General features: G+C 50.5%; 2 protein-coding genes and 1 long non-coding RNA gene across 4 annotated transcripts; 2 read left to right on the plus strand and 1 right to left on the minus strand.

Moving 5' to 3' along the window:
• Positions 1 to 338: 338 nt before the first annotated feature.
• LYZL6 (lysozyme like 6) lies at positions 339 to 7,412 on the minus strand. Of its 2 annotated transcripts, none has more exons than XM_012786849.2 (5): positions 7,261 to 7,412; positions 3,997 to 4,136; positions 2,920 to 3,078; positions 1,903 to 1,981; positions 339 to 673 (listed from the first exon to the last, which is right to left on the minus strand). In XM_012786849.2, exons 2-5 carry the CDS (start codon positions 4,133 to 4,135, stop codon positions 607 to 609), a joined length of 444 nt encoding a protein of 147 aa, XP_012642303.1. In that variant the 5' UTR covers position 4,136; positions 7,261 to 7,412; the 3' UTR covers positions 339 to 606. The 2 variants fall into 2 exon arrangements, with proteins under 2 accessions (XP_012642303.1, XP_012642302.1); XM_012786848.2 differs by having other exon boundaries at positions 3,997 to 4,222.
• A 66-nt stretch (positions 7,413 to 7,478) lies between these two features.
• On the plus strand, positions 7,479 to 12,374 carry LOC105883605 (uncharacterized). Its single transcript, XR_012912979.1, has 3 exons — positions 7,479 to 7,545; positions 10,725 to 10,815; positions 12,136 to 12,374. It is a non-coding gene; the product is annotated as an uncharacterized LOC105883605 (long non-coding RNA).
• A 9,310-nt stretch (positions 12,375 to 21,684) lies between these two features.
• Positions 21,685 to 22,624, plus strand: RPRML (reprimo like). Its single transcript, XM_075993965.1, has one exon. It carries the CDS (start codon positions 21,911 to 21,913, stop codon positions 22,271 to 22,273), a length of 363 nt encoding a protein of 120 aa, XP_075850080.1. The 5' UTR covers positions 21,685 to 21,910; the 3' UTR covers positions 22,274 to 22,624.
• The last annotated feature ends 510 nt before the right edge of the window (positions 22,625 to 23,134 follow it).

Consider the following 23,134-nt stretch of genomic DNA (forward strand, 5'->3'; position numbering starts at 1 on the left):
GTCCCTCTGCTGCCTTTGCCTTGTCTTTAAGTAGTTCTACTTTACACCAGCACCCTCCAAGCAAACTGGATCCTATCCAGAGAATACTTTTTTAGTCATCTAGATTCTATTAATAGCCCATCCTCCCAAACCACCCCAAAATCATTAGCACCTTTCACCATTTCTCCATTCCACCACTCCTTTCTCCACCTCAATACCAGACCCTCACCCCCAAGAACCTCAAGAGCAATAGTTATGTTTTATCTTCCTTCTAGTAACCAGCACACTTCTATTGTATTAGGTACTCAAATATACATGGAATTAATAATGAATAAATTAGCCTATTCTTTGCATAGGCACTGCTTTAATAATTCAAAAACTATACATTTCTTTATTGTGGTTCTCTTGGTTTTGCAAATGACAGACAGGAACCATGGGACCGGGCCTGGATGCGAACAAGGAGGAAGCCCAAGGAAACCATTTATTCCCAGGGCTCTGATCAGTTTTACTTGGAAATGGGAAGGGAAGAAAATATGAAGCGGAGGCAAGAGGAAGAAGAAACAAAGAACCTCCAAGTGAGGACAGGAGTCCTGGAATGACTCTACAGCGGGCCTGCACCCTGTTTCATTACAGGTGGCATCCTGTCAACCAGTAGGAGAGTGGCCGGCCTGCGCAGTGCAACCTCCATTCTACCCTGTGGAGAAAAAAGACATGGTTCTTGCTTCCCACTTAGTGGCGTCTCCACACACACGACCCAGTTCTTGTTGAGTTTTCCATGCAGAGCAACACCCAGAATCCCCTTCGTTACTAGCCCTCTGGTCTGTCCTTCACTGGCTCCTCTGATTCTCCCAGTAAATATCCCTCATCCCTGGTATTTTCCCTCTTCTCTGATCAGTACACTTCCACATTTTCAAATCCTCATCTCCCTCTGAATGGGGAGATAGCACTGTTTTTACAGGGCTGAAAGCTATTAAAAAACAAAACAAAACAACAACAATAAAAACCAAGTGTAACCATTTACTCTCCAGAAAGGCTCAGCTCTAATAATCATCAATGTCCCTCTTGTACAGTGTTTTGAGTATGCAAAGCATTTAATTCCCTCCATCCTCAAAATATCTCCTGTACAGGCAACCATTTATGTTATTTGTATATCTAGTTTGTAGCTCAGAGAAGGTAAGTGACATCCAAATGTCCCCCGTTAGTGAGCTGATAGCTTTGGGGGCGTCTGCCCAGCCGATGAATGTCATGCTTTTAATAGAAAAAATTGCCTATCCTGGCTAGAGCGCTCCTGCCTTAGCCGTGATTGCGTTCCTTACTGCCTGCTGTATCAACAGCTGATTGGACCAAGGGGGAACACGTGGCCTAAGCTGAATCAGATTCTCCGTCCCAGGAACTTGGGTGGGCACTGAGCGTGTTCAGTCCCTACAGTTGTTTAGGACTTTGGCACACAAACATGGGGCGCACATAGTGTGTCTTGTGGACTGGGATCAGAGAAAGCTAGTCTGCAGAGTGGTGAGGCGAATGCACCAAAAGGAGCCAAAGCCTGCCAGGGAAAGCTTGCTGACAGTTTCCAGCCCTGATTTCATTCCTTCCTGAGGCCAGCTGCACCCCTTGAGTGGGCTCAGGAAGACACCTTGTCCTCCCAGAATAAATTTCCCCCAGCCAGCTCAAGTTGTTTTCTGTTACTGCAACCAAAAGAGTTTTGTTTAATACACTACCAGAGAAAGAACCAGATCTCAGGTCTTCTAGCTCAGAGCGCCACCTGAGCTAGAAGCCTCCACCAAGCCTGTCCACCATCCCAGATTTTTTCAGATGTGGCAAAGGTGTGCCCATGAGTCCTTGCCTACTGCCCCTTTCTCTGCCACATCCTCCTTCCTGGGGCTCTGCCAGCTAACTGGCAGAGTCCCACCGTGTCCTCCTTACCATTTGTTCATCCCCCCGGATCTGGACACAATCATTTTTGCGCAGTTAATGCCTGAGAGAAGGTTGGGGTTCAGCAGATCTGAAAGGGAGAAAAAGAAAACCCGTGAGGGCAACAGAGGACAGTCCCAAAGACTGAGGCAGACACTGGCCCTCCCTGAACAGCCCTGTGCCACCTAGCGGCTGAGTACTTCCAGTCCAGGCAAGGCCTCCCTCCCAGGGCCCATTTAGACATCTCTGCAATGGCTGCTGGAGGTTGGGGGTGGGCAGGGGTGGAGGTAGGAGGGGGCAGGAGGACTGAGATTTGGGCCTGTTCATTACTATTCTTCCTAGCCAGGGTAGACGGTGGTTCACCCACAGTTTGGCGTGGGGGTGGGGTTCTAGGAAGAGGAAATGCCAAAATAGACAGCACATAGGCAGCGGTAAAGTCCTGCCTAACTAGAGGGACTCTTCAAGCAAGGAGCCCAGGGACGTTAGTGAGAGTGTGAAGAAGGAGGTGAGGGACAGAGTCGTGGGTCCTATCAAGCCTCCTGGATCAGTGTTAAGGTGGAGAGTTTGCACTTGACCTTTGCTCAGACTCTTAACCGAAGATGGTACCACTGAGTCATTAGAGCTGAGCCTTTGAGGCCACCGGTTTGGCCTTCAGTGCTGGTTCTCTTCATGGGCCTCAGTTTGCTCATCTGTAAAGTGGGGATCATAAATAGCGTGGAAGGTTGGGTGAAGTGAGCTGTGCATGTAAAGTGCTTAGTATATAATATCCTCTCAGTGGAACTTTGCTGTAGCTGTTCTACTACCACTGGCTGTACAGAGCCTTTCTGGATCCTATTCAAGGACTCTACAGAATCTCCTAACTGCATGGGTGTTAGGGCCACTAGTCCAACCATCGGCTCACTAAAGGGATTCCTAATTCTTTGGACCATCTCTTGGGGGACATTCCCAGGCTACGGGTGGAAAGAGAAGTCCTGTAAGCAGAGCCTGGTCTCCTCTCTCACCTCTCCCACCCTGGGGCCCCGGCCAGACCTTGACAGTCCACATGGCAAAGGTTTTCCGAGTGACTCTTGTAATCGTTGCACCAGTAGTGGCTGTTGATCTGGAAGAGGCCATAGTCAAAGCTGCCATCTGCATTTTCATTTACCTTTGATATGTTGAAGTTGCTTTCTATAAAAGCCAGGCACAGCCCTTAGAATGGAGAGAAGGTGGTCAGAATTTAGAGGGAAGCAAGCCAAGTGAGAAGGGAAGTGGAGGAGAAAGGGACAGGAGGGATCGGACAAAAGGAACAAGGCCCGAGAGGCTAGATGGAGCCAGAGGACTGGAAATGCCCATTGGCTTCCCTTCTCATCCCTCGATTCATCCACCCATTCCTCGGTACAACCACTCATCCAGCCTTCCATCCATCCATGCTTTCTGCACTCACTGAGCACCTACTGTGTGCCAGGAACTGTGCAAAGCCCAGTGAGGGACATTCGGCTGGGTCAAGCACAGATGCTGCCTTCAAGGGCCTATATTACAAGAATAAAGATAAGTACCTTTAAAAAGCCACAAAGCAAGATAAAAGGAGAAAGTGTTGCAAGACAGGTGTGCACAAATTGTGGGTAAAAGTGGGATAATCCTTCCCTGCAGGAGGATGAAGCCTTTGTACTGGCTGTTCCCTCTGCCTAGAATGTTCTTCCCCCAGACATTTGGGTGACCAGGTTGTTCATTTCATTCAGCGCTGCCCAATGTCACTTCCCTATCTAAAACAGTGTCTGCTGTCACTCCCTCTGCTTTATTCTTCTTCATAGCATTTATCACAGCCAGGCAGTACTGTCTATAACTGTGTGTTTTTTTATTGCTGCCCTCTTCCCCTAGAATGTGGACACTATGAGGGAAGGGAGCTTGTTTATCCCCCATGTCCCCATGGCCTAAAGCAGTTCTTGGTACACAATAAGTGCTCAGTTAATAATTGTGAATGAATATGAAGTGTTGGGAAAGGCTTCTTGGAGGTGGGGGCTTTTTTAACTTGGCTTTGAAAGACGAATGGGAAAGAAAGAAGCTGGCCACTTAGGGCATGACTAGGAGAGGAGGCCAAATGGCAGGAGAGGGGCTGATGGCACTTACAGTCACTCAGGAAGTAGCCCTCAAACCCATTCAAGTCTTGCTGGTACAGCACCCTGGCCAAGTCACAGCGATGGATGAGGCTGGCCTCGTTTACGACAAGGAGGCAGCTGACCAAAGGGATGAGTAGCTCCCTCGTCATCCTTGGAGGGGAGAAGGTGTGGTTGAGGGCCTATAGTTTTAGGGCCTCACAGACTTTCTGCTGGTCTTCTCCAAAAGCCAGAGGAATCTGGAGAGAGCGATTAAATGGCCTCGCTCACTCACTGCTGGCTACCTGGCTGTTTCAAGTCTCTTTTCTCTCATTTATTATTTTATACATTTTTTTTTATCACAGAAAACTTAACATTTACAAAAGAAAAGAGAATAGTATCATGAATCTCCATGTACCCATTTCCCAGCTTCAACAGTTAGAAACCAAGGCCAATCTCATTTCATTTATAGGTTGGCTTTTAATGTACACCCAGCTACGGGCAGCAGTGAGGTCCTGGGGTGGGGAGTGAGGTTGGCAAAGGAGATGAATGAAGACTGAGCTTCACCAGCATTTGTGTGTGTGTGTGTGTGAGCATATGCTTTCAGAAGGAGGACCAGGACACTGGGTGCTAATCTTCCCCCAACCCCGCATCTGCAGACCCATGACACACGATTTTCGCCAAAGGCATACTCTGCCTTGTGCAATTCCTGGTGAGCTGGCCGCAGAAATAAGCTTCACTTTCACACTGTGTGTGTGTATGTGTGTGTGTGTGTGTGTGTAACAGCAGGGGCTCTGGATTGACACTACCTGCTTTTAAATGCTGGGCTGCTATGTGACCTTGTGGAACATACTTAACCTTTCTGAGCCTCATTTGTAAAACAAAGATATGTTAATTCCTACCTAATAGGGTTGTTGCAATAATTAAATGAAATAATGTCCAGATCTTGGTTTCACATTCCCCACCAAAGGGGACCAGGACAATAGGCTGATTCCCAGGCTGGAGCAGGAACGGGTTATAAGATAAATCTGGATTCTCTTGTTGTACCAGAAAGTAAGAAAGTACTCAAAATATGGATTGGGGCTTGTCAAATAGACAAAAGAGCCAACTCAAAAGGGGATGGGGTGGTCAAATAGGGAACAATATTTTTTTGTAACAGCTTTATTGACATATAATATTTATTGACATATAATTCACACACCATACAATTAATTCAGTTAAAGTGTACAATTCAATAGTTTTTAGTATATTTGCTGAGTTGTGCAACTACCGCCTCACTTGATTTTAGAACATTTTCGTCAATCCAAACCAAACCCATCAGCACTCATTTCCCTCCCTCTTCCTCAGCCCTGGGCAACCACTACTCTGCTCTCTGTCTCTATGGATTTTCCTACTCTGGCCGATTCATATACACAGAATTACACAAAATACAGTCTTCTGTGTCTGGCTTCTTTAACTTATCATAATGTCTTCAAGGTCCATCCATGCTGTAGCATGATATTTCATTCCTTTCTATAGTTGAATAATATTTCGTTATATGGATATACAATTTGTTTATACATACATAAGTTGATGGACATTTGGGTTGTTTTTACTTTTTGGCTATTATGGATAATGCTGCTATGAACATTAATAGGCAAGTTTTTTTTGTGGATATATGTTTTCATTTCTTGGGAGTAGAGTCACTACATCAAGTGGTCACTCTGTTTAAACTTTTGAGGACTGCCAGACTTCCAAAGTGGCTTCTCCATTTTGCATTCCTGTCAACAGTGTATGAAGGCTCCAGTTTCTCTATATCCTCACCAACATTTGCTATCATCTGTCTTATTGATCAAAGCTGTCCCAGTGGGTGTGAACTGATATCACATTGTGGTTTTGGTGCGATGGCTAATGACGTTGAGCATCTTTTCATATGTTAGGCTATTTTTATATGTTTGGAAAAATGTCTTTTAAGAACCTTTCCATATTTTTATAGTGAGTTATATGTCTTTTTCATTGTTGAGTTGTTAAGAGTTCTTTATATATTCTCAATACTAGACCCAAATCGTGTATCATCAGGTATACGATTTGCAGATATTTCATCCCTTTCTCTGGGTTGCCTTTCACTTTCTTGATAGTGTTTTTTGAAAGCCCCAAAATTTTTAATTTGGAGCATCAGATAAACCGATGTCCAGTTTATCTATTTTTTTTCTTTTGTTGCTTGTGTTTTGGGTGTCATATTTAAGAAGCCCATGCAAAATGGGTTGCAAGGTAATCTGGGACCCTTAGATCACCAAAATAAATGATAATAACAGATTATGCATTGAATGTGATAAGAATCCATGAGTCTATGATATAATAAATAGACAAATAGATACATATGGGGGTGAAGCAGAGAGCTCCTCCTGACAGTAAGATGCTGACTGAGAAAGGTGGAGGCAGTCATGAAATTGGAAAAACATCACCACTTTGCGACCATTATAGATTGGTGTGAGCAAGAATCATCAGTGCTAACTCTGAGGCGGTGGGCCGCCTGATAAAGGCCTGGAAACATCTACCGTCTTACAGGGTCTCTCTACTTATTGTGCTTTAGTTGCATGGAAAAAAAAAAAACCAAAACCAGTAACTATAGAGTGGAGAAAGCAGATAGTATTTTGACCTTGCAATCAAAATTAACATCACCCATGAGTAACAGAGGGGCATTATGTGCCTCCAGCTGCGACATCCCGAGAAGGACACAGCATCACTTATGTACTGTTCTGTCCCCAGATGCACGGCCTGTGTCTAATCCCAGGAAAACATCAGACAAAGCCAAACTGAGGGAAAATCCACACAGTAACTGGCCTGTGCTCTTCAAAATGGTAAATGTCATGAAAATAAAGACAAGGCTATTTCTGCCATTGAGGGGGTGTCCATCTTTCCCTTTCAACCTGGTGCATGTTGCTGAGGGCAAAGATTTGGGGTCCTCCATCCACTGCCTGCAAGTGTCAGGCAGCTTCTGGACAGTGGCTACTCAGATGGGCTTGTTTCCTCTTATCTCTCCTATTCTGTCTTCTAAGACTCACTCCACACCAGCCAGAGCTGGGGCCATTCTTTTGCTTCTCCCCTTCTCACCCAGAGTCACCAGATTTAGCAAATGAAATTATAAGATGCCCGGTTAAGACAGAATTTCAGACAAACCAGCCACCCCACTCTGACTCAGTGGGTTCCCTCAGAGATAGCTGTCTCCGAGCCTCAGGAAGCAGGGAGCCCCTGCCTGCCCAGTAAGCCCTCTCTTGAGGTTCCCTCGGGTGTGTTCGCACCCGCCTCTGAAGCTTACCTCTCTCCCTTCCCTCTCTGAGCCAGGTCCCAGCCGGCCCAGGGCTTTCTGTGAGGAACTGTAGAACAATGTTTGGGGTAGGAACCTCCTCTTCCTCACCAACTATGCTCCAGCCCCGCCCCACTGACAGCTCTCCATGTTCTAAAGAGGGTGGGAGTGCTTGGCCTCCCCAGCCTTCTGGAACCCCAGTTCTGTGACGTCATCTGTCTCCTGGAAGTACGTTGGTTTTAACCACACCAATCGGCCAGGCTTCGGGCGGAAATGGCAGGCGGACAGGTGACAGCCGTAAGGAAGGCAGCTGGGCGGGAAAGGGCAGAGAGAGCTGGGTGTTCGGCCTGCCCACCTCCCTTCCTTTCTGGGAACAGCACCACTTTCAGGGGAACTCCTTTTCTCGTGGGGTTTTAGTGGGGGCTGCCAGTCTCAGGCCCTGTCCGCGGGCAACAGGGAATGCCTGTGCCCTCGTTGGTACATTTTGAAGCAGAACGCCGTGGAGAGGCTCAGCTCCTCACAGAAAGCGGGTGGGTATAGGGCCAGAGGCCGGCAGTTTTAAATCAAGCAGGTGCAGCTCATCTGAGGGGCTAAGTCTGGAAAGGATTCCAGGCCTTTCTGGGACCCAAACACAACCTTCACCTTCATGCTATTCTGAGACCCAATAAACGTCCCTACTTGGATAAACCAGTTTGGGTTGGGTTTCTGTCACTTGCAACCAAAGGAGACCTGCCTGTTACAGTCTGCACTGGGTTAACCATCTGTGGAATGGTGGCCTGACAACCTGTCACCTCTCCATGGAGGCCACAACATTTCAACATCATTAGTCACCAAGGAAGTCTGGGAGATATTTCCACCAACCGCAGCAACACGGAGGTGAAAGATAAAGTTTTGTCACTGATATCCACTCCTCCTCTGAAAGAAGATGGCAGGATTGGACAGCAAGAAAGTGTGAGGGGCTTCTAAGCGGGCAGCACTGCCTGTCCCCCCACCTCTGGATGGGGGGGACCCTGGGATAGGAGGCCAGCAGGGGCTTGGGGGGAGGCAAAACCCTGGCAGGAGGGCATTCTGGGGTACCACTTTGTGGGGTAAACTTTTGTGGTCAAAAATCTACAGGTGCCTCAGAAAAAAATTCATCTCTGTAGAGTGAGAGCCCCGGGCAGGAGGAGAGGTTTCCATAGCCCAGGACCATGTGCTAGAAATTTGGTCTCTCTGCAGCTTAAAAAAAATCTTAGAGGATTTGGCCAGGAGCAGTGGCTAACTCATGTAATCCCAGCACCTTGGGAGGCTGAGGCAGGAGGATCACTCAAGGCCAGGAGACCAGCCAGGACAACATAGGGAGACCCCATCTCTACAAAGAAAATTAGCCTGGCCTGATGGCACAGGCCTGTAGTCCCCACTACTCAGGAGGCTGAGGCAGGATCACTTGAGCCCTTGATTGCTTGAGCCCGGGAGTTTAAGGTTGCAATGAGGTATGATGATGACACTGCACTCTAGCCCAGGTGACAGAGTGTGATCCTGTCTCAAAAAAAAAAAAAAAAAAAAAAAAAACTACTGGCACACAGAGCAACATGGATAAGTTTCAAAATAATTGTGTTGAGTAAAAGACAGCCAGACAAAAGAGTACATGTATGATTCCATTTGTAGCAAACGCTAGAAAATGTAAACTGATCTCTAATGACAGAAAAAAGATCATTAGTTGCTTGGGGATAGGGAAGTAGGAAGGAGCAGGAGGGATCACCAAGGGACACAAGGAAACTTTGGGGGTCATGGAAATGTTCACTGTCTTGATTGTGATCATGATTTCAGGTGTATACACATGTCTAAAGTTATCAAATTGTACCCTATATATGTGCAGTTTATTATATGCCACGACATTAATAAAGCTGCTTAAAATATTTTAAAGTTACTAGGCGCGGTGGCTCACGCCTGTAATCCTAGCGCTCTGGGAGGCCGAGGCGGGCGGATTGCTCAAGGTCAGGAGTTCGAAACCAGCCTGAGCAAGACCGAGACCCCGTCTCTACTATAAATAGAAAGAAATTAACTGGCCAACTAATATATATAGAAATAAATTAGCCGGGCATGGTGGTGCATGCCTGTAGTTCCAGCTACTAGGAAGGCTGAGGCAGGAGGATTGCCTGAGCCCAGGAGTTTGAGGTTGCCGTGAGCTAGGCTGACGCCACGGCAATCACTCTAACCTGGGCAACAAAGCGAGACTCTGTCTCCAAAAAAAAAAAAAAAAAATTACTATCATGACACAAAGATATGGGTGAAAAGGGAGTTATGGGCGGGGCCGGGTTGAGAACAGCAGCATCAGGTGGATGCGGAAGGGAAAACGCCCATCTCCCCTTCTTCAGGCCCGCGTGCCATGCAATTTATGCAGTGGCCACTAGAGGGCAGAAGTGACCCATGTCCAGGAAGTGGGGGTTGCAGGGCTTGAATACTTAGACTTCCCTGTTCTGTGCTCCCTAGCCTGGGAATGGGACTTAATACCCCCATTACACTCAGTTACAGCTGGAGTTCTAGCTGTGGTCTCTCTGGCTCCCGATTCCATCTTGTTGGACCTCCCTGCGCCCCCAGATCTCTTTAAAAGGGTGTCCTGACTCCATTGAGACGGCAGCCACAGCTCTGGGTCTGGTGTCGCAGGGCTGCTATGGAGGAGTTAGAGATGGCACCAAAGAGCTGTGATTCTCGGGGTGCCTTTGGAAGGCCTCCCACCTCGCCTGAAATCCACAGTTGTAAAGCAGGGGGGCAAGGTTCCATTATCAGACACTGCAACATCACAGGCTTGGTTAACCAGGTTAGCGTGTCACTGAGAAAAGGAGACACTGAAAGGTCATTTTTATAAGAGAGAGAGAAGGGAGAGAAAGTTTAATGGGGGGTGGGAGGGAGATGATGGTGGAGCCCCCATGGGGTGCTGCAATGGAAGCCTCCCGATAAAAGCAGCAGCTGACACATATTGAGTGTGTGCAGCACGACGCCGAACGCTGCGTGCAGCGAATCAGCTCATCTTCAAAGCACTCTTGCTAAACAAGCTGCAGAGAGGTTAAGCAATTTGCACAAAGTCACAGTGCTGGTGGGAGGCAGTGCGAGGATTTGAATCTAGGTTTGACACCAACATGTGGGCTTAGCTACCCACTTCAGATGGAGCTGTCTTTCCCTATTACTTCGTTCAAGCATGAAGCAGGTTGGTGGTGGTAGCAGATGGTGGGTTTTTAGTTTAACCTTCTGGGGAAAGCTTGTCGTGCTTCAAGAGAATGTTAAGCACCTGTGCTGGGCCAGAAGGAGGGTTCCCCTCCCCACCCCTCACCCCTTTATGTAGAGCAGTTATTAATACAATGTGTGAGGTATCGTGCGCAGGCTGATACTCTTACAGTGATGGTATTTGAAGGGCAGGTGGGCAGAGGCCAGCAACAGGTAATTGGGGGGCTGGTGACATGGAGCGACCCAGTGACATTGTTCTTCTGCACTCACAGGAGTCTGTCACAAGCCGCACAACTCAACTGGAGTCCTGAGCAGGTGACCAGATCAGGATGCTGGCCTGGGAGACTCCCCAGAAATCCCCAGGTATCGGAACAAGGTCAAGGCGTTTTGCGAGCAGGTGACTCAGCCTTGGTGTGTGTGGGGGTGAAGTCCCCCAGCAGTTTCTCTCTTCTCCCTTGGCTGAGATCATACAGTTTGATCCTCCAGGCAAAGTGCCTCGGGGATGTGGCCCCTTCAGTTCTGGGTTCTGCGGAAGACAGCAGCTCTGGGCTTGCACCCATCACGACTCTTCCACCTGTTTCATGCTCTTGTGAACACGTGGTGGGGCTGATGCAGGCACCCAGCAAGAATGAGGATGTAGCCAAAGGAGGCCAGAGCTAAACAGGCCTCACAGGCCCTCTGAGTTCCGCCATCAATTCACAGATGCAAAAACTCAGATCCGGGCAAGGGAAGGGACTCGGCCAAGGCCACACACGTGGGGAGGTGATGGCTGAGTTGGGTGAGCACTCCCAGCACTGTCTGTTTGCCCCATACTCTGCAGCCTTCTCTAATGATGGGCCTCGTTGCGGGGTTCTTCCTTATCAGCGATGGTCATACATTCTCTCTCTCTTTCTAAAAACATTTATTCTTTAATTTCATCACATATTCAGTGTTCACATTTTCAATTGCTTTATGTCAAAAAGCATTTTCTAACAGTTTGATTAAATCAAGATCCCAATAAGATGCGCACATTGTGATTAGTTGATGTCTCTTAAGCATCTTTTAATCCATAGGTTCCTCTTTGATCTTTCTCTTTTCTCTTGCAGTTTATTATTGAATGAGCCACATCATGTATCCTGCAGATTATCCAGAATCTGGATCTTGATTACAAACCCATGATACAGTTTAACACATTTCTCTGTCTTCTGAGTTTCCTGTAAATTGATAGTTGAATGTAGAAGCCTGATCAGATTAAGAGTTTTTGGCAAAAGTCGTTCATAATAGGTACTGTGTGTTTCCACAGGAAGTACATAATGTCTAGCATCTTCCTTTTTGTGACATTAGCATCTGCTGATGTCCAATGCCTGGACCCGCTAATGCACCGGGGGTTAGAACAGTGGTATTCGAACTCTGCCGTTCTGTCTTCACTTATTAGCTGGGTTATTCTATAAAGGGAAACTTGCCCTCATCAACTATCCAGTTATCTGGGGTAGTATCTCATCACTTCCGGGTATACAGGACCATCCCCACCTCCACGAGAAGACAGAGGTCGGAGGGGCTAAAGGAACTGTCGCCAGCAGAAGAACTGGCGGGCTGGCCCCAGTCAACCCACGGAATCATAATAAACGAATAAAAAGTGGTTGTTTTCAGGCCCTAAATCAGGCAGCAGCCCATGAGTAGCAAAGCCCTTTTCTCTCTTCGCAGGAGGGCGGAGCCGGCAGAATCTTCAACAGCATCCAGGTCAGCTCTGTCACGTGCAGATGACACAGCCCAGGACCAGGAGGTGTGGGGACTCATGCAGGCTTGCACATACAAACCAAGCTACAGGCATATCCTTAAAGCAAACTCCCGAAAATTCCATGTGAGCAGTTCCACATGCTGGTCTGACGTCCTCGGTGGCTGCCTGTGTTTGAGGTACCAGGGCCGCCGTTCGGAGTAAATGAGTGGAGTTTCTGTACGGCAGGAACCGGCTGCTCCTGGACCGCTCCGCTGGGGCAGCTGCCGTAGGCATCGGTCCTGCTGCAGATGTCCGGGGAGCAGCCAGGCTGGCAGGCCCAGGCAGCAGCCAAGGGTCTGGGGACGAGGGGGAGGGGCCGGGAGGCAGGCTGCAGGGCCTGGCCTCCACCCTGGCAGGAGGCAAGCCCAGTGCCACAAAATCCTGCTGGGTGGGCAGGTGGCATGGGTGGAGGGGAGGACCAGCAGGTGGCAGGGTCCAGCCACCGAGTGGGGCAGGAAAGAACTCCAGTCACAGGACGGAGCAAGCCAGGGCCCTCATCTTCACACTGGACGGGTGACCAAGGCAGGAACTGGGGCCCAAGGATCAAGTCAGAAGCTGCGTTGTTAGGTAGGATCGAGTTGGGTTAAGAAGAATGGAAACCTCCAAGTATCATTGACTCAAACAGGCACCGCACACCCAGTGTATCTCCCGCTCCGGAGGGAGTTGGGTGGCGACCTCAATTTTGGCTAACAGGACAGGAGCTGATTCACCAGTGGTGTGAAGTCCTCTTCCCTGGAATTTGGTGCCATGCCATTTGGCTCCCTGGGCTGCTAAAGTGCCTCTGAGTAAGGGATCGATTAAGGGGTGAGGGAAGGAAGAATCGATCTCTTCCAGGATTGGAGAGCCCCCCCTGGCTGACGCGCAGTGCTGCCTTGGTTGTGTGCCAGAGGATGGGACGGGGAGTTTCCTTAGCCGGGACCACCAGCGAATTAATCTCCTGTCGTGGACGTCCCGGGAAAACTGACTCGAGAGGGAAGGAAGGGAGGTCCGAAGCACTGGAGGCTGGGGAAATGTAATCAAGATGTAACTTTTTGATCGAGCAAAGCAAAGTCAGGGTCCTGACAAGTGACCCGAAGTTTAAAAACATCAAGACTCCACTAGTGGTTCTCATGGGCGGCTGGGGGATGACAAAATCACGTGTGCATTAAGAAATAGGCAGTGTCCCCACATCGGGGCCCTGTCCGTAAGTGTGAGTAATGCGAACAGGAACAGTGTCCTGGGCCACAGTACTACGGTGAGCGGAAATGGCCCCAGAGGGTACGGGTCGTGAGGGCTTGGGGGAAGGTGGGATCTGTTCGATTTTTGTAACCATCTGAGCGTGGGTGTGGGTGCCCCAAATATGTGAGGCAGTCATTTGAAAGTCGCTCAATAGTAGGACAGAGATTTCCCCACGTTGCCCACATCGTTGGCTGGCTAACGCCCCAAGTCTTAGTGGACAGGCATGCCCAGCGGGTTTGGTTTGACAGGGCAAAAGGTGTCTTGCCTATGGGTAAACACTTTATTTTTATTTATTTTTTTGTACAGTGTTTATTGTCCCTTTTGTTTTCCTCCCACCATTGTAAGCTCACGACGTCCCAGCGAGATTGGAAGAAACCATGCTGTGGCGTCAGACAGTGAGCAGCCCTCCGTGATGCTTTTGGCACTTTAACCTTTTCTGTACTTGTTACAAGGTATTAATATAATGGTCATTGTAGAACATCTAGAAAATACAGACAAGCAAAAAGAAAAAAAAAATCAGAATCTCTCATAGTCCCACCCTACAGGGACGACCACTGTCAATATTTTGGCATATGTTGTCACACAAGTAAGCCTGTGTGTGCGTGTGTGAGTGTAGAAATTGACCCAAAAAGAGTCACATAGTACACATGATTAGAGAATCTGCATTTTTATCACTTCTTAATATATACTGACCACCTTTCTGTGTCACCGAATAGTCTTCTCTTCTCCAGACCTGTGTGCTCAGCCCTGAGTCCCCCAGCCCCACCCTCACCCGACCATTCCCCCCCCATGTGTCCCCTCCCAGTGACAGCCAGAACCTGGGCACCAGCCCCCAGGCCTGGGGTCTCTGGAATCTCCCACCCCTCCCCAGCGCCTCTCTCCTCGCCTTGGTTCACCTTCATCATTACCTTTGTAAAAAATTGAGATCAAATTCACACAACATGAAATTAACCACTTTAAAGTGGTTAATGTATTGGCAATTAGTACATTCACAATGTTGTACAGCCACCATTTCTGCCTAGTTCCAGAACGTTCCATCACTCCAAAAGGAAACCTCATACCTATTAAGCAGTTGCTCCCCAGCCCCTGGCAACCACCAATCTATGTTCCGTCTCCATGGATATTTCATATAAATGGAAAAATTTGAAAGAAATGTTGTTTTCTTTTTTATCTGGGGAAATGTAAGTGCCAGACTGACTGTGTGCCTCCCCTCTGACTTGGATAAAGTGCTAAGTGTCCTGGTGCCCCGCCACCTTTTTAGGTTCCTCTTCTGACACTCTGCCCCACCGCCTCCTGCAAATAGAGTCACCTGCAAATAGAGTCGTGCACTCCTCTGAGCCATTGCAAATGCTGTTCCTCTGTGGGGTTGCCCTTCCTGCCCATCTCGCCTGACCTGTCCTAGTTACCTTTTCCAACTCAGCTCTCCCTGTCACTGTGCCCCCAGCGTGTCACACATGCTGGAAGGTGGCCAGGATCACCGTGTCCAGGACAGTGGGAAAGGGAAGCTGCCCTGTGTGGGACTCTGTGAGGTTCTACTGTTGACCACAGGCAGCCCTGGTTTTACCTCTCACTTCTCTGCAGTCTCAGATACTCCCCACAGTGTCTGAGCTAAACAGGGAACCACCAACTCACCCGCGCCCTGTCATTAGGAGTTGGCATCTTGCTACGTCCCCCTGTTGTGACGGCTGGCAGTGAGGCTGGTGCACAAATGGGCAACCCAGAAGGATCTTTCTCTTCCTTTTTCCTTCCTCCAGCCTCGTTCTTTCTACTTGGGAAGCCAGATGCTCTAGCGTTTAATTACATGCTGCAGTTGGAAGCACAGAATGTCAGAGCTGGAAAGGAAGCACCTTATTATAAATAATAGCTCCTAGCATTTCTTGAGCACTTACTCTGTGCCAGGCACTGTGCCAGGCTCGTTTCCAGGCATTACCTCATTTAACCTTCCCAACAATTCTAGGAGGCAGGTGCCATCATCATCCCCATTCTGCAGGGAAGGAAACTGAGGCTTAGAGAGGCCACAGAGCATTTCCCAAACTGTGCTGAGTGGTACATAGTGGCACAGAATATTAGTTGGTGTTCACAAAAATGTTTCCCATTGTCAAATGCTGCATCCTGCACCCCTCTGGGAAATTCCCAATGCACACCTATATACTAAAGGTCCTGAGAAGTCCTGTAGCAAAGGAACCTGTTGAGGTCAGCATCTCTCCTGTCACTTCACAAAACTACTGATCCAGAGAGCTCAGTTCGGGGAATGCAGATATTGACCAACCTCCTCATTTTAAACATGAGGACTCCAAGGCCTGGGCAATACTTTAGGGGCAGATCGGGCACAGCGCTTGGGCCTATGCTCTCTGCCGCCCACAGGAAGCCTAGAGCAGAGGAAGGCAGATGGTGGCCCATCAGGCCGCTACCTGATTTTGTAAATAACATTGTGTTGAGGCTTTTCTGATCAAGCTCCCTTGGTTAATGGATGTGTCAATTGGAGCCCAGAGAGGATGGTTGACGTGTCCAAAGTCACACAGCCCATTAGGGGCAGAGGCAGGAATAGATCCCAGGTCCCCAAATCCAGGTACTCTCTTGGGGGGTGAAGCTCCACGAAACCTACAACCCCTGTGACACCTCTTCACTGTGCAGTGGCTACACAGGCGCTGTCCCCTCTCTGCTGCCAGAGACCCCTCCCCATCACACATTTCCTAAAGCCACCCTGGCCTGGACTGCCTGGGGGCCTCCCTCTGTCTCCCTGGCAGGTAAACCGATCAGGGGCCAACCCCGAAGTCTCGTAGGGGGCAAAGGCCGAATGGAGCAATCTGGGCTTATTTTAATTCTGTACCAGATGCACTAAAATGTCATTAACTTCCCCACCACCAGTTCGAAATGTGAGATCATTTGGACCAGAACTGGGCACATGGGCAGAGGGCGACCTTTGCCCGTTCCAGGAAGAGTTTGCCAAACCAATGAATAGTGTAAACAGGGAGCTAGGAGGGTTGTTTGAAACCACTTCAGAAAATAAATGATGTTCAAGGGCTCTTGGGCCTCCCGGAAGTACACTGTCACACAATTTACATTTTTCTGAGAGGGGGACAGTTGGATATGCAAATAAAATCATTCTTATCTCTTCATTAAAATGACTCATGCAAAGAATACTTTATGAACCCTGTTTAAAATGTGAGCCATTTAAAATATCTCCAGATTTAGGCATTTTCGGTCCACTAGGTCTCTCCAGCAAGTGGCACTAATGAGGGCGGTTAATTAACCTCAGGATCTGGAGGAGGGGCTTCCGAGTGACTCCGGTGGCCACACACGCCAGAGAGCTAAAGGTTCATCTGGAGACAGTTGCGGGGACAGCAGGGCATAAAGCCTCTGGGTGGTAGCTCTTCCTGGGGCAGCCAGACTGCCCAGATGGCCCTTCCAGAGCCGGGAGTTGCAGACTTGTCCCTGAGGTGGAGGGTAAAAATAGTCACTTACGGGTGGGGTGGCAGCTGGGCCCAGAGGCACTGGCTTCCCTGTCCCTGGAGCAGGCGGAAGCAGCAGTTGACAGGCTCCTCCTCAGGGCCCAGGGACCCCTCCCAAGCCCCGGGGGCTGGAGGGTCTTTCCCTAACAAGGAAGCACCCCCTGCCCTCCCCAAATGTGGTAGAGTTTGACCTTAGTGACAAAACAGCTGAGGACTTAAATCCTGGCTGTGCTCTGCAACCTGGGGCAAGATGTGTCTGTCCTCTCCTTTCTGAGCCTCTATTTTCTCCTCTGTCAAATGGGGCTAATGATTTCTTTCTACAAGGCTTGCTGTGAAGATTAAATGACAATGACAGGCCAGGCATGGTGGCTCATGGCTGTAATCCTAGCACTCTGGGAGGCCAAGGCTGGCGGATTACTTGAAGTCAGGAGTTCAAAACCAGCCTGAGCAAGAGCGAGACCCCTGTCTCTACTATAAATAGAAAGAAATTAATTGGCCAACTAATACATATAGAAAAAGTTAGCCGGGCATGGTGGCACATGCCTGTAGTCCCAGCTACTCGGGAGGCTGAGGCAGTAGGATCGCTGAGCCCAGGAGTTTGAGGTTGCTGTGAGCTAGGCTGATGCCATGGCACTCACTCTAGCCTGGGCAACAAAGTGAGACTCTGTCTCAAAAAAAAAAAAAAATGACAATGACAGGTAACACGTTTGACTCCAGAACCTCCAGAACCTTCCGTCCTTTCCCTTCCACCAGTCGCTCACCTTCTGGCACCTTCTTTGACAGTGGCTTGGAGGCAGCTGCTGTCATGAGGACATTGAAGTAGCCCTGTGGACAGGTAGGTCCGATGGCAAGGAACCGAGGTGCCCCCCTGCCGATAGCCAAGGAGGAACTGAGGCGTCCTGCCAAAGGCTGCATGAGGGAGTCGCCTTGGAAGTGGCCGCAGCGTCCCGTCAGGCCTTCAGATGCTGTGGCCCTGCCAACACCTCCACGGCAGCCTCAGGAGAGCCCCAGAGCCACAGCCCCCAGCTGGCTCCTTCTGGATTCCAGCCCTCAGAAACGCGTGGGATTATAAAGGCCTACTCAGTGCGGGGCTATGTGCGATGCAGCGATAAATAACGAATACTTGCCTTCTAGCGTCATTGTAAGAATGAAGAATTAATACACATCAAACTGCAACCAAACTTGCTGGGCGCTGGGCAGGGCGTGGTGGCTGGCGGGGTCCATGTGAAGGAGAGTGACAGACCGAATAGGCAAGCGGACAATGGACATGTATCAACACACAACTCTGACCCCAAACCTGCAGCAACAGCCCAGGAAGCCAAAAACAACCCTGTAGCAGTCGGCCCCGAATGGCCAGGAGTTGATCATAACTGACAGCTTCCCTAATTTTGTCCCCATTCCAATGTAGGACAAACTGGAGAAAGCCAAATATGCTCCCCTAACCAATCATGTGGGTCGCCGTTCTTCTGGTCAGCCCACCTAGAGCACCCCTGGGCCTGCGGCCTCAGCCAGCGCTGACCTGACCCCCCCCTCCACTATGAAGCTTTTGCCCACTCCTCTGCCTGCCTGTGAGTCCCTGCAAAACACAAGTGACAATGGCTGACCGCCTTGCTGTAGCAATCTCTGAGTAAATGCCTTCACCTGCATTTACTGCCATCCGGGCGGTCTTTGCTTATTTCCATGTTCTCTCTCTCTCCCTTCCTGCTCCCAGGTCAAAGATAACATATTCTTCTCCCCCCTCCCACCCCAGGTATCCAAAGAAACCAACTCAGGGAGGATGGAAGTGGAGGGGACAGGAATAATTAAGGGCGTAATTTTGGAACAGGACAGATCTGCACTCAAATTCTGCCTCTGATGCTTAACTTGCTGTATGGTCTTGAGTGACTCACTTAAACACTGCGAGCCTGTTTCCTCGTGTCAAGGGGACAGTCCGGCTGAACCCCAAGGGCTGGTGTGAGCGTTCAGTGAGGTAATGCATTTAAGGCACGGAGCATGCAGTAGATGCTCAGCAAAGCAAAGGCCTGGCATCCAATCCGCCTGGCAGAGCCTGCTGCCGCGGGCAGGCCCCTGTCCTGCCCTCTTATTCACTCCCACCCCTTCCCTTTGCAGCGGGCAGCCTGACTCTGCAGCCAATGGAGTCAAGTCTTGGGCTCCAAGCCCAAGGTTCATCAAAGGTCAGGGGTTGGTCTCAGGAGAAGGATGGGCAAAGAACACACCTGGGCATTTCTCTAAAGAAATCCGACTGGCCCAAAGCAGAAGACAAAATGTTCAGACCAGCTACCTGCTGCCTCCCGGTTTTATCCTGGCTCTGAGGGGAGGTCAGAGCAGGGACGCTCCTGCACAGAAAATGAGTGCCCTTGTGCCAGGCCAGCTTTCCCAGGACTGAGGAAGATGAGCCAGGTTGTTTCCCAATCTCGGTGCGTGCGTGCGTGCGTGCGTGTGTGTGTGCGCGCACATCTCTGCCTGTGTCTATTCCATCTTTGAAATGAGAATTTTTATAGCTCACCAGGACACACACATGAATTCGTGTTCTGATATTGAATACATGTGTGTGTGTGATGATGTCTTAGTCTGTTTTGTGCCACTATAACAGAATACCTGAAAGCGGGTAATTTATAAATGATAGAAATTTATTTCTCACGGTCCTGGGGGCTGGGAAGTCCAAGATGGAGCAGCCAGCACCTGGTGGGGCCTTCTTTCTGCATCGTGACGTGGCAGACGGCATCACGCGGCAGAAAGGCAAGAGAGAGAGGGAGAGAGCAAGAAGGGGCCAAACTTGCCCTTTCATAAGGAACCCACTCCCAAGACAATGGCATCGATCCACTGACAGGGCAGTGCCCCTCCCCGAGCACCTCCCATTAGGCCCCACCCTCCAACACCACCACATTGGACACCAAGTTTCCAACATACGAACTTTGGGGGACACATTCAAATCACAGCAGGGGACAGGAGCTCCGAGATGCTCATGTGCTGGGGGGATCCTGAATCCCCTCATGCCAATGTTCCAGGCCTTTCCATGTCACGTCTCTGTGACCTTCTCTACACCTTCTCTACCACCACTGAATTCAAGTCTCCAGCCACCACTTCTTGCTGGAGGCAGAGACTAAGTGTTTTCCTTACTTTTTGCAACCAGCAGAGAATGAAAATTAACACAGGGGTGAGAAACCCCACCCGAAAACTCAGGCAAAGATTTTTAAAATAATGACAATAACTAGGATGAGGGTGGCACCCACTCCCCACAGGGCAGGAGCATAAACTGGTGCATTTCTGGAGGCGATTTAGTAGGATGTACTCTGTGATTCTGCAGGTCCATTTTTCAAAATACAATCTAAATAAAAATCACAGTTTCTGAACAAAGACTTCATTAGAAGGCTCTTTATGCTGTTTATGGTAATATTGTTCTGGTGCAAAAAAAAAAAAAGAAATTATTTAGGTTTCCAAAACCAGGAACCTTAGTTAAATAACACCATCGCTTCACCAAGAAAGATGTAGCTTAGTATTTTGAGATCATGTTAGAAATGGACATTCTGGGCCCCTCTCCCCACCCGGCACCTACTGATTCAGAAACTCTGGGTGGGGCCCAGCAATTTGGGTTTTAACAAACCTTCCAGGGAATTCAGAGCCACAGATGTAGACGGCTGTCACTGGGAAAGATACACTTTTTTTTTTTTTTTTTTTTTTTTGAGACAGAGTCTCACTTTGTTGCACAGGCTAGAGTGAGTGCCATGGCGTCAGCCTAGCTCACAGCAACCTCAAACTCCTGGGCTCAAGCAATCCTTCTGCCTCAGCCTCCCGAGTAGCTGGGACTACAGGCATGCGCCACCATGCCCGGCTAATTTTATATATATATATATATATTAGTTGGCCAATTAATTTCTTTCTATTTATAGTAGAGACGGGGTCTCGCTCTTGCTCAGGCTGGTTTCGAACTCCTGACCTCGAGCAATCCGCCCGCCTCGGCCTCCCAGAGTGCTAGGATTACAGGCGTGAGCCACCGCGCCCGGCCTGGAAAGATACACTTTTAACTGACAAAAGGTTACAAAACGGCATGTACAAAACACTAGGCATGAACAGTGCATCCTCATTTCTAATATTAATATGTAAATAGAGAGTCGCACAAAGAGAAAAAGGCCTGGAAGAGTTTGTTCCAAGGTGGTAACATCCACTCTCTGGGTGGTAGGATTATGAGGTCGTAGATTTTTTTTTCATTTTTCTAATCCATATTTTCTAACTAGCTACAATCACCATGTTTTCATAAAAACTAAAGGGGAAAATCAATAATTTATTTTTTAATTAAATAGATAAAGAATAGGGCCAGGTTGCAGGTGGGGTGTAGGGAAGGAGCAGACAGCCAGCCGCTGGCCCAGGAAAAGCTGGGAGGCAGGACTGGGCCGGGCGACCCAGGGCCACCGCCCAGTGGAGCGGCCAAAGCAGCCACCCCTCCGGTGGCTAGGAAGGTTTACTAGGACTCAAATGCAGGGCAGAGCAGAGATTTACCGCAGACTTCTGCAAGAACTGGACTGCTAAGAGCACCAAATCCTGGAATGGGCACCTTTGGGAGATTTTCTAGCCCAGAGCAGAGAGCGGATGCGGGGGAGGGGGTCGGGAGCTTCGCCGGCTAGAGGACGCGGGTTGGCCCCAGTCTCCGGACCCCTCGGCCCTGGGACCCCGGGGAGGCTGCGCTGCCGGCGGGACTCCCGCCCCCTGGGGCGCCGCGGGGCCGGCGGGGCGGGGCCGGGCGGTTGCTAGGGGAGGGGCGCGGGGCGGGCGAGGAACTCAGCTGCGACTGCGACGCGCGCCCCGCTCTCCCGCTGCAGCTCCCGCGCCTCCTGTTGCTCCTCTGGACCGCCGCTTCCCGCCGGGCGCCCGGGGTAGGCGTCCCGAGAGTGCCAGCTCCCGGGCAGTCTCCCGCCTTCCTCCTCTTCCCGCGCTCGAGTCTCTCGGACGGCCCGGAACGTCCCCAAGAGCGCGGACGCCCGCGAGCTCCAGTGCGCCGCGGAGTGCGCGCCGAGACCCTGGGCACCGCGCCGCGATGAACGCGACCTTCCTGAACCACAGCGGCCTGGGGGAGGTGGAAGGCGTGGGCGGCAGCGCCGGGGCCGCCTTGGGGAACCGCAGCCACGGGCTGGGCACGTGGCTGGGCTGCTGCCCCGGGGGCGCACCGTTGGCTGCCAGCGACGGGATCCCCGCGGGGCTGGCGCCCGACGAGCGCAGCCTGTGGGTGTCGCGCGTGGCGCAGATCGCCGTGCTCTGCGTGCTGTCGCTCACCGTGGTCTTCGGCGTTTTCTTCCTGGGCTGTAACCTGCTCATCAAGTCAGAGAGCATGATCAACTTTCTGGTGCAGGAGCGTCGGCCCTCTAAGGACGTAGGCGCCGCCATCCTGGGGCTGTACTGAACGCCACCCCGGCCCGGCCCCTCCAGCGCCGCTGCAGCAAGGAGAAGGACCCGAGAGACCAGGACTCGTCCCCCGCTGTGGGCTCTGCCGCCGCCTCCGGGCGGGCAGCTCACGGGGCAGCGACGTGCCTCTGGGCGCCCGGGGCCGGGGACGCAGCGGGACTCGCGGCGACGGCGCGGGAAGGGACTTCCACGCCCGGCTCGGTCCTGTGTGCGCTTCAGCGTTGGAGGGTGGGAGGTTGGGGGATGGGGGTTCTTAACTAGATTTATTATAAAAACAAAAAGTTCGGGGCAGTGGGAGTGAGTGCGAGGCAATTTGGGGCTGAGGTCGGTAGCGTGGGAGTTGTGTGTGTCTGTGGGTGGGGCGGCGTGCGGGCGGGTTCCCAGCAGGGTGCGGGGAGTGTGGTTGACGATCTGGAGAATCCGAGTCGCTCCTCTTGTTTGGCCTGATTTTGCAATTGAAAAGAAATCTTGCAATAAAACTGCAACCGGAGGGCTTCGGGAGACTTTGCACCCCCGCGCGCGCCTGTGTGTGTGTGTGTGTGTGTACGCGCGCACGCGGGCGTGTTAGCGTGTGTGTTGGCGGGGGAGGAGGGAGGAGTGGCGTGTACCCTAGTGGCGGGCACTTTGAGCCCGTCGGGAACCATCGGGAAGAAACCAGCCCCCGCGTAGGACGCTGGCTGGGGAGCCGTCTGGCAGGTCGGGACTCCTGGGGCTGAGCGCCAAGGCCAGAGCGCAGAAATGGAAAAGGAACTGTTGTCTACGCCGCCGCCGACAGCGGAGGAGGCAGGTCCTGTGGGGCAGCCAGACAGCTAGTGAGATTAATTAAACCACTGGAAATTTGACTCTTCTGTGAGATGAA

This window comes from Microcebus murinus, chromosome 18 (assembly GCF_040939455.1).
Source record: "Microcebus murinus isolate Inina chromosome 18, M.murinus_Inina_mat1.0, whole genome shotgun sequence".
NCBI lineage: Eukaryota > Metazoa > Chordata > Mammalia > Primates > Cheirogaleidae > Microcebus > Microcebus murinus.